The 14,297-nt window shown below is 46.0% G+C and overlaps 1 protein-coding gene across 1 annotated transcript in view; it reads left to right on the top strand.

The window, feature by feature from the left end:
• Nucleotides 1–14,297, top strand: part of traf3 (TNF receptor-associated factor 3) — a 90,025-nt gene that overhangs the window by 53,214 nt on the left and 22,514 nt on the right. The window contains exons 2-5 of the mRNA XM_086003021.1: nucleotides 9,493–9,774; nucleotides 11,461–11,515; nucleotides 11,623–11,727; nucleotides 12,145–12,309. Coding sequence (XP_085859147.1) covers nucleotides 9,512–9,774; nucleotides 11,461–11,515; nucleotides 11,623–11,727; nucleotides 12,145–12,309 — 588 coding nt within the window. The 5' untranslated portion in view covers nucleotides 9,493–9,511. The remainder of the gene's footprint in view (nucleotides 1–9,492; nucleotides 9,775–11,460; nucleotides 11,516–11,622; nucleotides 11,728–12,144; nucleotides 12,310–14,297) is intronic.

Raw genomic sequence — 14,297 nt, forward strand, 5'->3', positions numbered from 1 at the left:
GGGCAAAAATCTTTTCAAAATAACTTCTGCATTTACTGGAAAGGTTACCAAAATGATGACTTGTCAGAGTCTCCTGGGACAGAAAGTTCTGAACTACCTCAGCTAGTGCAGTAAGAGCACCCTAAGGGGATTTCCCATTTCTTCCATGTGTCCCCCCCCCCCTGCCCCCAACCCCCACACTTTCCTCACGAGGCCTTCACATTGATGCAGTCTGTGATGAAATATGCCATTCATCAGGCACTCTGTATTCTCTGTGTTTGATTGTGCCTGTGACTGTGACAAGCAGGGGAGTTTAGTTTCAGTTTCATTTCCTTACCTGTATTGTATTGTGTGTAGGGCTCCGCCCATACCTGGCCCCTACTTAAGCAGGCCCCAGCGTGTCTCACAGGCAGTACAGCAGATCTCTGGATGAGAGACACTTCTCCACTGTGTATTACTTTCCGAGTTAATAAAAGCCTTGCTTTGCTCCGTTAACGTTGAGTCTCGGATTCATTGAGGCACATCAATTTTATTAACTCAATTTTCAACGCAATGGATCAACTCTTGAAACCCGAACGTTTGGATTTGGACCCGCATGCTTCGGACGCATCGGCACGATTCGGACACAGGTTTAAGTGTATGGAATTCTTCCTGGACAATTCCGCAGCCATCACAGACGCTACGGACGCTGAAAGTATGAAACTCGGAATCCTGCGGAATTGGGTAAGCCACCGGGTTTACCCCCTCATCCAAGACACCGACACGTACCCAGCCGCCTGCGACATCCTAAAGGCGCATTACCAGCAGCCTACGAACGAGGTGTACGCTAGGCATCTGCTCGCTACTCGCACACAGCGACCTGGGGAATCGCTGGATGAGTTCCTAGTCACCCTGAAAACGCTTGGCAAAGACTGCAAGTGCCAAGATGTAAAAGCCGCAGTGTACACTGACGAGCTTGTTCGTGATGCCTTTATCACAGGCCTCAGCTCCACTTACATCCGGCAGAGACTACTGGAAAAAACGGGATTGGACCTGAAACAGGCTGTGGACACAGCGCGATCCCTGGATGTGGCCCAGAGAAACTCGGACGCCTACTCTTCAGCCCACGCCGTCACGTGTGCACCAAGGGCGCCGCCATCTTGGAAGGCATCTTCCCCGCCCGGCAGCCCGACACCGTCGGGGCCCCGCTCTCCCCCCAGAAGCCCTACGACAGCCGCGACGCGTCGGGGCCCCAACTGCTACTTCTGCGGGCAGCTGAAGCACACCAGAAACCTGTGCCCGGCGAAAGGCACCACCTGCTTTAAGTGCAGTAAGAAGGGGCACTTCGGGAAGGTGTGCAGAGGGAACCCCGCTGGAAAACCCGCCACCGCCGCGTGTGTGCCGTGGGAGCGGCCATCTTGGACGCCATCTTGCCCGACCTCGTGGGGTCCGCCATCTTGTGAGCAGACAGCGTGGACGCCATCTTGTCTCGATCAGGGCCCTACAGTGGCATCGGTCACAGTGGACCAGACCAGACCGCACCCGCTATCCAAATCAATGGTGGACATCGAGGTAAACGGGTGCGGGGTTAAATGTTTAATTGACAGTGGAAGCACGGAGAGTTTTATCCACCCTGAACTAGCACAACAACTCTCTCTAACGGTGGTCCCTGCTCGGGGCACCATCTCTATGGCTGATAAAACCCAGACATCGACCATTATGGGTTACTGCGCGGTACAATTGTCCGTTAACGGAACTGTATACGATAATTTTAAATTACTAATCATGAAGAGTCTATGTGCGAGCGTGATCTTGGGCCTGGATTTCCAGTGCCACCACCAAAGCATCACGCTCAATTACGGTGGGTCCCAGCCGCCCCTCACAGTGTGCGGTCTGGCTACCCTGAAGGTAAAGCCGCCTTCGCTATTCGCAAACCTTACTCCCAAATGCCGGCCAATAGCGACCAAAAGCAGGAGGTACAGCTGGGAGGACAGGCGGTTTATCGCGACCGAGGTAGACAGGCTCCTGAAAGAGCGCATTATTGAACGCAGCAACAGCCCGTGGCGCGCCCAAGTGGTGGTGGTGAGGGGTAGCGAGAAGAAATGGATGGTGATCGACTATAGCCAAACGATCAACATATACACCCAACTAGATGCCTACCTGCTACCCCGCATATCAGAAATGGTGAACCAAATTGCCCAATACCGGGTGTTCTCCACCATCGACCTCAAGTCAGCGTACCACCAGCTCCCTATCAGACCAGAGGACCGCCCGTACACCGCCTTCGAGGTGAACAGACGCCTCTACCAATTCCTCAGAGTCCCCTTTGGGGTGGCGAATGGGGTCTCGGTCTTCCAGAGGGAGATGGACCGCATGGTCGATGACCACCACTTGCAGGCAACCTTCCCCTACCTCGACAACGTCACCATCTGCGGTCACAACCAGCAGGATCACGACTCGAACCTCGAGAGGTTCCTGAAAACCGCACAAAAACTCAACCTCACTTACAACGAGGACAAGTGCGTTTTCAACACCACGCGCCTCTGCATACTAGGCAGCGTGGTGGAGAATGGGGAAATCGGACCAGACCCCGACCGACTGCGCCCCCTACGGGAGCTGCCCCTGCCCAACACTCCCAAAGCCCTAAAAAGGTGCCTGGGGTTATTTTCTTATTATGCCCAATGGGTCCCCAACTACTCCGACAAAGCCCGCCCCCTCTTGAAAGCATCCTCTTTTCCGCTCTCTGCTGAGGCCCATGCCGCCTTCAAAAGCATTAAGCGGGATATTGAGCGGGCCACGCTACAGGCAGTGGACGAGAACACTCCCTTTCAGGTGGAAAGTGATGCGTCTGACTTTGCCTTGGCGGCCACCCTCAACCAGGCGGGGCGGCCCGTAGCTTTCTTCTCGAGGACCCTCCAAGGGCCCGAGATCAGACACTCCTCCGTGGAAAAGGAGGCCCAAGCCATCGTGGAGGCAGTGTGCCACTACCTAGCCGGCAAATGCTTCACCCTACTTACCGACCTGCGGTCGGTAGCGTTTATGTTTAATAATAAACAGAAGGGGAAGATTAAAAATGATAAGATTCTCAGGTGGCGGATCGAGCTCTCCACCTTCGAGTATGACATCATTTACCGGCCAGGGGCCCTTAACGAATCCCCCGACGCCCTCTCACGAGGGATGTGTGCCAGCGCCACCGGGGATCGGCTACAGACCCTCCACAACGACCTCTGCCACCCAGGGGTCACACGGCTGTTCCACTTCATAAAGTCCCGCAACTTACCCTACTCGATTGAGGAAGTTTGGTCTCTGACCAGGAACTGCCGCACTTGCGCTGAGTGCAAGCCTCGGTTCTACCGCCCAGATAGAGCCCACTTAATCAAAGCTACACGGCCCTTTGAGCGGCTCAGCTTAGATTTCAAGGGCCCCCTCCCGTCAGTCGACCGCAATGTTTACTTCCTGAACATTGTGGACGAATACTCCCGTTTCCCATTCGCCTTCCCCTGCCCAGACATGACCAGCGCCACGGTCATTAAATGCCTCAACAGCCTGTTCTGCCTGTTCGGTATGCCGAGCTACATCCATACGGATAGGGGGGGTGTCCTTCATGAGTGAAGAGCTACGCCACTACATGCTGTCCAGGGGGATCGCCACGAGCCGTACCACCAGCTACAACCCCCAGGGTAACGGCCAGGTGGAGCGAGAGAACGGGACAGTATGGAAAGCAGTCACTCTAGCTCTAAGGACCAAGGGCCTCCCTATCTCCCGCTGGCAGGAAGTCCTCCCAGATGTGCTCCATTCGATACGGTCGCTATTGTGTACTGCCACTAATGCCACGCCGCATGAACGAATGTTTGTCTTTCCCCGGAAATCCACCTCGGGCGTATCCATGCCGTCATGGCTCTCCACCCCAGGTCCGGTATTTGTACGAAGGCATGTGAGGGGCCACAAGACGGACCCTCTCGTGGAGTCAGTGCACCTACTCCACGCCAACCCCCAATATGCGTATGTCCGGCACGCCGACGGAAGGGAGGACACCGTGTCCATAAAAGACGTCGCCCCAGCCGGTAACGACAACAACCACGACAACAACAGCAACAACGATCACAGCAACTCTTACCCACCCACTATCCTTTCATCACCCCCGGAAGAACATCGACCAACGGTGCCCCCACCAACTACCCCTTCAACAACCCTGGCGGCGCCACCGGCAGAGACCCAGGAGGCCACCGGGGACACCCAGCCGACACCCGCGGCACCACAACAGCTACGTCGGTCACAGAGGACTATCAAACCCCCGAACAGACTAAATCTGTAGAAGGGGTGAATGTGATGAAATATGCCATTCATCAGGCACTCTGTATTCTCTGTGTTTGATTGTGCCTGTGACTGTGACAAGCAGGGGAGTTTAGTTTCAGTTTCATTTCCTTACCTGTATTGTATTGTGTGTAGGGCTCCGCCCATACCTGGCCCCTACTTAAGCAGGCCCCAGCGTGTCTCACAGGCAGTACAGCAGATCCCTGGATGAGAGACACTTCTCCACTGTGTATTACTTTCTGAGTTAATAAAAGCCTTGCTTTGCTCCGTTAACATTGAGTCTCGGATTCATTGAGGCACATCACAGTCCACATCAATGCAGCTTACAATAATAAGGAAAGCTTTTGTTCTCCTCCCATTTGAGTTTCTTTTTCATTTTTCTTTTCCTGTTTGTCCATCCTCCTCCTGAAAGGACTGTGTGACTCATGCTAGTGCAATTCCATGCAAACCCTGTGATCCAGGTGACTCTTGTTCATGTGTGAGCCAGGACAGTGCGGCTTGGCATGGTTTCCATCACAGCTGAGCCCGTTCCTGCCCTCAACCAGCATACGCCTACACAGATTGTGACAAGGATCACTGGATAACAATCCAAAGTAGAAACCCTGACTACTTTCTCTTTCTCCCCTCCGCCCCCCACCCCCCGCCCACCTTCCTAACCTGGGAGTGTGGAGGTCAGTTGCAGCTTCCCACATAACAACAGAAAATGCTGGAAAAACTCAGCAGGCCAGGCAACATCTGTGGAGAGAATATTTTCTCTCCACGGATGTTGCCTGGCCTGCTGAGTTTTTCCAGCATTTTCTGTTGTTATTTCGGATTTCCAGCATCTGCAGTATTTTGCTGTCGTAGCTTCCCACTGTTGTGTTGACTAAATTGGCTAACTCCGAACAGACTGGTGATTGATCCTGGAATCTTCCTTGTCTCGTGGCTCAGTATCACACCAGTGGTCACGAACTAAATGAATCATTGGTGAAGCCAAACCACAGACTACTTTGTAATAAAAACAGAAAATGCTGGAAATACTCAACAGATCAGGCAACATCTGTGGAGAGAGAAACCGAGTTAACATTCCAGGTCGATGACCTTTTCTCAGAACTGGAAAAAGATAGCGATGTAACAGGTTTTAAGCAAGAATGGGGGCAGGGAAAGGGTGGAGGGGAAGAAAGAACAAAAGGAAAGGTCTGTGATTGATAGGGTGGAAGGCAGGATTGCTTAAATGTTAAAGGGATGATTATGCAAAACAAAAAGAGATGGTAATGGGACAAGTAAAGAAAGAAAATATGAGTCCTTTCTTTGTGACAGACTTTGTGTCTTGCTGCGGGGTAGGATGTGCCATGTTCTATCTACCCTGCACCAGAGGATAGAGAAGAAGCAAAACTCATTGCTGGGGAGATGATGGGAATAAGAGGTAATGAGAATTGAATCCATGACCACAGTGTTTCAAAGTAAGCATCTAAACCAAGCAGAACATTACTGATCACCATGTGCAGAGTTCCTGTTAATAAGCGAGTTGAATTTCCCATCGCCTTAGCAGGACTGTACCCTTTGCAGAAATGATGTATGGAAAAGGGTACAAAACTAATGAATATGCAAACCATATTTGAGGGGAAAGTGAAAGAGTGAAGACTTGCTCAGTTGCTTGGTACCACTTGTGTGGCATGTACAGCCAAGCCATGGCTGATCATTCCAACCAGATTAACAACAAACCAAGAAAAGCAAGAGATGTAAATAAAGTTCATTCATTCCAAAGCACTGAAGAATTGAGAAATAGGAAACTTGCACGTTATTGATCATATGCTACTGCTCTCCATTTTGTAGCCTTGATATACATATCAATTATGTTAAACACGAGTATGATATGTACAAATAGTGTAAAAGATTAGAGGCTGTGCTGTTGGAAGGTAAATTTGTTCTGCAGTTGTGTGATTTTTATTTTGAGATTTGGGACTTTCCTCTTGCATCCCTTATCGTGTCCTGGTATTTAACTTTGTGAAAATCCAGAAGGCATCATGCCAGTGAGACAGAGTGTTTAGTAGGTTTTGGATGTGGTACAAGTTCTTGGGTCAGGCAGTTCTCTTTCATTAGAGAAACCTAACGAGCTGAGAGCAAAAGGAATACATGGCTGGTAGAGATGTGTACTGTACTGTATAAACAGAAGACACCAACAAACTGAAGTTTTGGGCTCTTTGGAAAATGATAAACTTGTATAATTCTAGTTGATTTATTGAAAAAATATTACGAATAAAGCAAATGATCTGTGGGCTGGCATGTTCACTGATATGAGATCCCTTAAAGGTGCTTAGATATCACATATCATTTGGAAGCTGAAAATAAGCCTTTGTGTTGGAGGGTATTCTGTAGAAGTTCACTTGAGTTGGATGGGTGATGAAATAAGCTAGTGGACTGTCTTTTCACCTCTGGCACTTGAATTCAAATTCAGTCTGAATCAGTGGAAATCTAAGTAAAAAGAAAAAATGGCCTTAGCGCTCCTCCAGTGATAAACTAACACCATCGGTATATCTGGAACACTGCGCCCAAAAGCTTTAAAAAAGGGCTTGAAAATAAACATTTTCACATTTGCCAGGTACCTTTAGTAAAATGTACTTGGAATCTTATTTGCAGTGTTGTCTATTGAGACATGGAAATCATACCTAGCACCTATTTTCAGTGTTTCGTTTTGAAGAGACCAACTTTCTGCTGGTAATTTGACTGTAAATCAGTGTCCTTTCTCTAAATTTGGATGAAAATCTGTAGTTTGAGAAACACCTAAAATTGTCCATCTTTGTTTCAGTTACCCCAACCCTTACAATATTCCGTGCACAAGGGCAAGTTTCCTTTTTAATATGAAATGAGTTTGCAGCGCAGTTCAGTGTTTGTCACAAATATGCAGCGAAATATAAGATCATCAATGCTATATTTTTTCTTTTATGCTTATTTTTTAAAATTAAAATAGAATTATTATTAATTGCTGATATAGATTTTAGAGTTGAGTACAATAGTCTTGAGCATCTTCTGTTGCATTTTGCTGCAGGTTCAAATTGTTTAGAATAATAACACCTCGTTCTCTCCCCTCTCTTTCTGCCCCCCCCACCGCCCCCCCATGCCCCCTTGGTTGAGAGAACTTCCCAGAACATCAACATTCCCATGACTATTGTCAATAACAATAGTGGGAGTAAAAAGGGCACTTAAGTAATGCAGTAATGGACCTTGTTTTCAGGCTTGAGTTTTGCTTCCCCCAGTAATATGGCTAAAACTAGGAAAAGCCAGTTCCAGCAGATACTTGAAAGCTGGTCAAGACTGTCATTTGAACTAGGCCTTGATTTTCCAGTTTCTTACACAGCTGCTTTCGCTCTCATATTCACTCTTGCCTTTTGTTGTTACAATAATGACCTTCCAATGAGCAGTTTTATTTATATTGCTCAGTGACTGTGTTTTAGTGGCAGAAGCCTTGGTAATGCAGGGCCAGCATGCTTCATGTCTGACTGAGTTGATGTATTTAGTGTTTTACCTACAACAAATTTTCTGCCTTCGGCAATATACCTATAGCACTGTATATAGAAAAGCTATAGAAAGTTGATTTATCACCATTTTCCTTTAATTGGCTTGACTTCTTATTCAAAAGAGGGATCTGCACTTTCCTTTATTATGCAAGACCTCTAGACTTTAGGATTAATTTATTCTGCAAACTTTATTTTACAACTTCCTGCTTCCCGCCCCCTGCTGTTGGGACAAGAGACTTAGGTACATGTTTTATTTTTTGCATACACTTCTTTTGATAGGTCAAGATAAGAAATAATACACTTTGGGGTGTTTAAGTCACCCAAACATGGTGCAATGGGATTGGATTGGACCTGAGTTGAAATCCAGACCAATGGAATAAAAATCTTCATTCTCTACTGGCTGCAAAGATCTCATATGAATTGAGTTTGACCAGAGTTAACCCAATTCCCAGTAGACGTGGACCCACAGCACAAAATAACCCATAATTTGGCACTCAATTGACAATTTAGTTCAGAGGAGGCTACAAGAATTGATGGTTCGGGCAAAAGAAATCTGTCTGTACACTGTACATTTTCACTTCTCACAGTAGACATTTTGTTGGAGTAAGATTGTGAATCCAGTGACCATTTCAATTCAATTCAATTTTATTTGCCATATGTAACTAGTACAATGGAATGCTTACTCCCCGTAGGGACACATCAGCTATTCTTACAGCGCCATGTTCAGAAAGTCAATTCTTTGGCATCCAGTGGCAGTGGGAGCACGATGTCCCTCAGCCGCTCCGTCCTCCTCGTCACCGCGGCCTCCTCCTCACTGTTGCCGGCTCGGCTCCACGTGTGGTGGCCTGCTTCTCCCGCTCACCCTCTGGCCATCATTCCCGGCTCCCCTCCTCCCAGGCGGACTGCGAGTTGCAAATTTGTTGTGTTCTGTGCGCCTGCACCATTAGCACCTGGGGTAAGGTTACGTAAACTTATATATTTTTAAAATCTCATTATTCTGGGTTGAATTCATGCTGGGATGTGATTCCACAGGGGCTGGTCATGCTCCAGTGCCTCCCCTAGGGAGTTGTTGCTTGTGCATCAACCTACTTAATGTTAGCCACATCTGACCCCAACCCAATTCGATGTCCACGTTCATATAATTTCCATCTGGGGCTACTGTGTCGTGAGCAAGATAGGGAACCCTGGTTAATTTTCCCCTTCCTAACCCAGGGGTAATGAGGGCAATTATCGTTTTCTACTACCACCCTTGCTAAGATCAGTTCACTGAACCTGAGAATTTGATGATTTTTTTACTCCTTTCATTTTGCTCACTGCTACGCTACCTCCTCTATCATAGAGGGTGGGATGGGTGATTCTTCATAACCAGCATCACTGCTACTCTTTAACCGGCTTGAAAGGAGTCCTAAATCAAGAAGAGTTAGCTAGGCACAGCATATGTTTTTCCTTTTATTCCATGTCCCCAGAAAAAAAAATTACTCTTTCCTGCTCTGCTCCTCTCCTGATGGGAACAGAGAAGCTTCCCTCAACTGTCTCAAATGAATCTGAATGATACAGTCTTAACTCAAACTCAATCCTTTTGCTTACATATCGACTACTTAACTACCTGAACTAAGAGCTACCCAAAGGTGTAAGGAACTAGGTAATGTGCAGAGTTAGTTTATGCAATACACTTAGAGAGCTGGCCTATTATTACTCCATACTAAAAGCTGCTTCTTTACAGATTTGGACGGCCATCGGCCATGGCGTCAGCAAGAAACATAGAGTCATCGGCACCACCACTTTCCCTGGAGTCCCTGGTGCAGCAGGCAAATGTGGTCCGCCTTCCAGACAGCAGGCTGTCGTCTCTCAGCATTGAACCAGAGGATGGGGGCTTCAAGGAGAGGTTTGTGCTGAAACTGGAAAACAAGTACAAATGTGAACATTGTCGTCTTGCACTCTGCAATCCCAAACAGACCGAGTGTGGCCACAGATTCTGTGAAAGCTGTATAAGGAAAATTCTTGGGTAAGATCATTTATTAATTAGAAATTCTGATGTATAATTTTGGTGAAACTGAACTGATTCTTCTTCGAGTATTGCGACGGTGGTTTGTTTGCTGATGATGCAGTGACTATCTTGATTTTTAAAAATTCATTCTTCAGCTTGTTTTATCTGAATAGATCATTTACAAATATTTTACAAACTACAGGTAGACTACCCTTTATCCGGACTTCCGAAAACCGAAACCCTCTAAAAACCGAAGGTTTTTTCGTTCAGCGTAAGTCATGCGTACGAACGAAAAAACCTTCGGTTTTTAGAGGGTTCCGGTTTCGGAAGTTCGGTTAAAGGGTAAGTCGTGCGCACGACCCCCCGCGGACCCCGCCGGCCCCGACAACCGCCGACCCCCCCGCGGACCCCGCCGGCTCCGACAACCGCCGACCCCGCCAGCCCCGACAACCGCCGACCCCCCCGCGGACCCCGCCGGCCCCGACCCCCGCCGACCCCGACTGACTTACGCTGAGCGTCAGCGTAAGTCGTGCGCACGACCCCCCGCGGACCCCCGCCGACCCACCTTCCGAAATCCGAAATTCTCCTTTATCCGAAACTCGGCTGGTCCCGAGGTTTTCGGATAAAGGATAGTCTACCTGTATCGTGTGATATGGTGACAGCAAAATACCTGAGTTGAACAAGGAGTGTTTGTCGCCAATTGTGCAGCCTGTCTTCAAATACAGGAAACTTTCTGGTATCCGGCATGGACGGGACCGACGTGTTGCCGGTTCATCAACAATTCCGGATAACCGAACGCTATAGTAAAAGATACGGAGCTCAGAGCGCCGTATAAAGCAACAAACCCTGTAGCAACAGCTTCAAAACAATCGGCACAAGTTGCAAGCGTCTCTGTAGCTTAGCAACAGCTTCAGCTACACCCTTGCACAGCAACAAATGGAGTGAAAAAAGTAACTAAAAGTAAAAAAAGTTACCTGAACCGACTCCTGAATTTTGCCGGTGGATAGAGCGTTCTGGTTATTTAGGGGCCAGTTAATCGAAAGTTTCCTGTATTGAAATACTGATAATTGACTTATGCTTTAGAACTAATAGTAACAATCTAATTTCACCTGGAATAGCCATCATAAAACTAGGTTTACCTTTGGGTCAGCCGACCCTGTATTGTGCTAACAGCTGTAAAAGGCTGTTGGGAAAATAAGCCATTTGGAACAAAAGCATATCTTCTGTTATTGGAAATAATATATCTAGTGTTTTCAATAACTTTTATCAATAAATACAGATTGGAAAGTCTTATACTGATGTAATTTAATTCAAAGCCATATTTCTTGGAGGTTAATATAGAAGTCATGCTTATGTGAGTGATAACCTAATTTGAAGTATATAGTACAAACAAATGGTGATAGAAAACAAGAGGCTCTGATTTAGAGTCTGTAGGGGTGGATGAACTCTGGAACCTAGAGTTGATGACATTAGGAATGAAGATGTGGAATTATTGCCCTGCAATCCCCCACAATGTATTTTAGATGCAATTTAAAAACCAGAAATGAATGTGTCTGGTAATATAACTTGAATAGCACCCAGACCAAGAGAACTAAAAGAGAAATGTGTCTTTTTATATGAGTTATGTAACCAAAACATTATTACTTTACCATTAGGATTTAAATTATTATGGTTACATTCTTATTTGATGTTTTATGTGTCTAGGAGTCCCAAACCAGTTTGCCCACTTGATGATGGTGTGCTTTTATTTGAGAATACGGTAGGCAATAAAGTAAATAGTACATATTCAGTGTTTTTAAGCTTTGTTTTAATTCTTAATATGGACTAATAATGTGACATGACATGTCATTTGTTATATTTTCAAAGATTTTTAAGGATATGTGCTGTAAAAAAGAGGTCCTCGCACTTCACGTCTACTGTAGGAATGAGATAAATGGCTGCAAGAAACAGCTACCTCTAGGAAAACTTGAGGTAAATTATATGATCCAACATCATTAACTGGAGCATGTTCAGCAATTACTGCAAACCATTTTGATGCATATTTAGATAAACAATGGACTACGGTATGATTAAGCTTTCATTTAGGGAGTTGAAAAATTCTAAAGGATCTGTCTCTTCATAAATTGTTGCAATCACTTGTATAAGATTATCATTTGAATATATGCGAAAGTCTCAATATTAGAACTTTATGACCTTATAACTGGGTTGTTAGTGATTTTATTCTGAGAATTGTATATAAAAATTAAGAAAATATTCACATGACTTGCCGATTGGATGACTAGGTGAGGTCCTATGCTTATTGATCAAAATTATGCTACATTTGAACATTGTCTGGATGGAATAATCTCACTGTCAGTATTTATTTAGTTGTTTTCTCTCCTCATATAGGGTCACTTACTTGAATGTCCTTATCAGGAAGTCCGGTGTGCACGCAGGGGATGCACGGAAATGGTGCAAAGGAAAGATTTAGCTGACCATTTAAATTCAAGCTGTAAATATCGGGAGCAAACCTGTAAATACTGCAGGAAAGAAATCACTATTGCAGAATTAAAGGTAAGACACTGCAATAAATACATGCTCTTCTGTTTCTTCATCATATATCATTAGCAGTGTTCACTGTCATGTTTATAATGTGTAATCTTTCAAGTTTTTGAAGAACAATTAGAATTGCGCTGAAAGTATTGGAGCAATTCAGTGTTATTAAGGCAAACTACATGCCATATTCATACCACTGTTTTCACTCCAAAGACTTGAGCACAAAAATCTAGGCTGACACTACAGTACTGAGGGAGTGCTGCACTGTCGGAGGTGCTGTTTTTCAGATGAGATGTTAAATCAAAGCTCCGTCTGCTCTCAAGTGGGCGCAAAAGATTCCATGACACTATGTTGAAGAAGAGCAAGGGAGTTATCCCCGGTGTCCTGGTCAATATTTATCCCTCAATCAACATCATTAAAACAGATTATCTGGTCATTATCACATTGCTGTTTGTGGGAGCTTGCTGTGTGTAAATTGGCTGCCACGTTTCCTACTTTACAACAGTGACTACATTCCAAAAAGTACTTCATTGACTGTAAAGTGCTTTGGGACATCCGGTGGTTGTGAAAGGCACTATATAAATGCAAGTCTTTCTTTACCCACCTTTGTAGTTGGTGCCATGATTTGTGTTCTTGGTTGTTCCTTTTAGCAGTCCTCTATGCAGTAAGGGTGAGTGCTCCTATGATGGTGGTCAACCTGGCCACTTCTTGACCTTGTGAAGCGGCTTAGGATGTTTAACTACGATAAAGACGCTATATAAATACAAGTTCTGGTTGTGACAAGGCGAGAAGAGCCCAGCATCTCCTTTTAAATCAGAGCACAGCTTTTACACACTGCCTAGCACCTGGTAAAAGTGGAATTGATGGAGGTCTGGCTCCTTTCACAGGAAATGATGTGTGATATGGTAAGACCAAAGCCATTGAAAGGGAAGAAAAAACCTTAATTTCCTCAACTGTTGTGAATTATTTTTTCTTCTACAGCAACAACTTGTATTTATATAGCGCCTTTAACATAGTAAAATGTCCCAAGGCAGTTCACAGGAGTGTTATAGAACATAAAATTGACACCGAGCCACATAAGTAATTAGGGCAGATGACCAAAAGCTTGGTCAAAGAGGTAGGTTTTAAGGAGCGTCTTAAAGGAGGAAAGCAAGGTAGAGAGGTTTAGGGAGGGAGTTCCAGAGCTTAGGGCCTAGGCAGCTGAAGGCACGGCCACCGATGGTTGAGCGATTATAATCAGGGATGCTCAAGAGGGCAGAATTTGAGAAGTGCAGATATCTCCGTGGGTTGTGGGGCTGAAGGAGATTACAGAGATGGGGAGGGGCGAGGCCATCGAGGGATTTGAAAACAAGGGTGAGAATTTTGAAATCAAGGCGTTGCTTAACCGGGAGCCAATGTAGGTCAGCGAGCACAGGGGTGATGGGTGAATGGGACTGGGTGCGAGTTAGGACACGAACAACTGAGTTTTGGATGACCTCAAGTTTACGTAGGTTAGAATGTGGGAGGCCAGACAGAGGTAAATTGGAATAGTCAAGTCTAGAGGTAACAAAGGCATGGATGAGGGTTTCAGCAGCAGATGAGCTGAGGCAGGGCGGAGATGGGCGATGTTACAGAGGTGGAAATAGGCGGTCTTGTTTATTCCACGGATATGCAGTCGGAAGCTCATTTCAGGGTCACATATGACACCAAGGTTGCGAACAATGTGGTTCAGCCTCAGACAGATGTTAGGGAGAGGGATGGAGTCAGTGGCTAGGGAATGGAGTTTGTGGCGGGGACCAAAAACAATGGCTTCGATCTTCCCATTATTTAATTGGAGAACATTTCTGCTCATCTAGTACTGGATGTCGGACAAGCAGTCTGACAATTTAGAGACCATGGAGGGGTTGAGAGAAGTGATGTTGAGGTAGAGCTGGGTGTTGCCAGCGTACATGTGGAAACTGATGCTGTGTTTTCGGATGATGTCACCAAGGGGCAACATGTAGATGAGAAATAGGAGGGGGCCAAGG

Source organism: Somniosus microcephalus, chromosome 12, assembly GCF_052327205.1.
Source record: "Somniosus microcephalus isolate GS21.2 chromosome 12, FLI_Smic_1.0, whole genome shotgun sequence".
Lineage (NCBI taxonomy): Eukaryota > Metazoa > Chordata > Chondrichthyes > Squaliformes > Somniosidae > Somniosus > Somniosus microcephalus.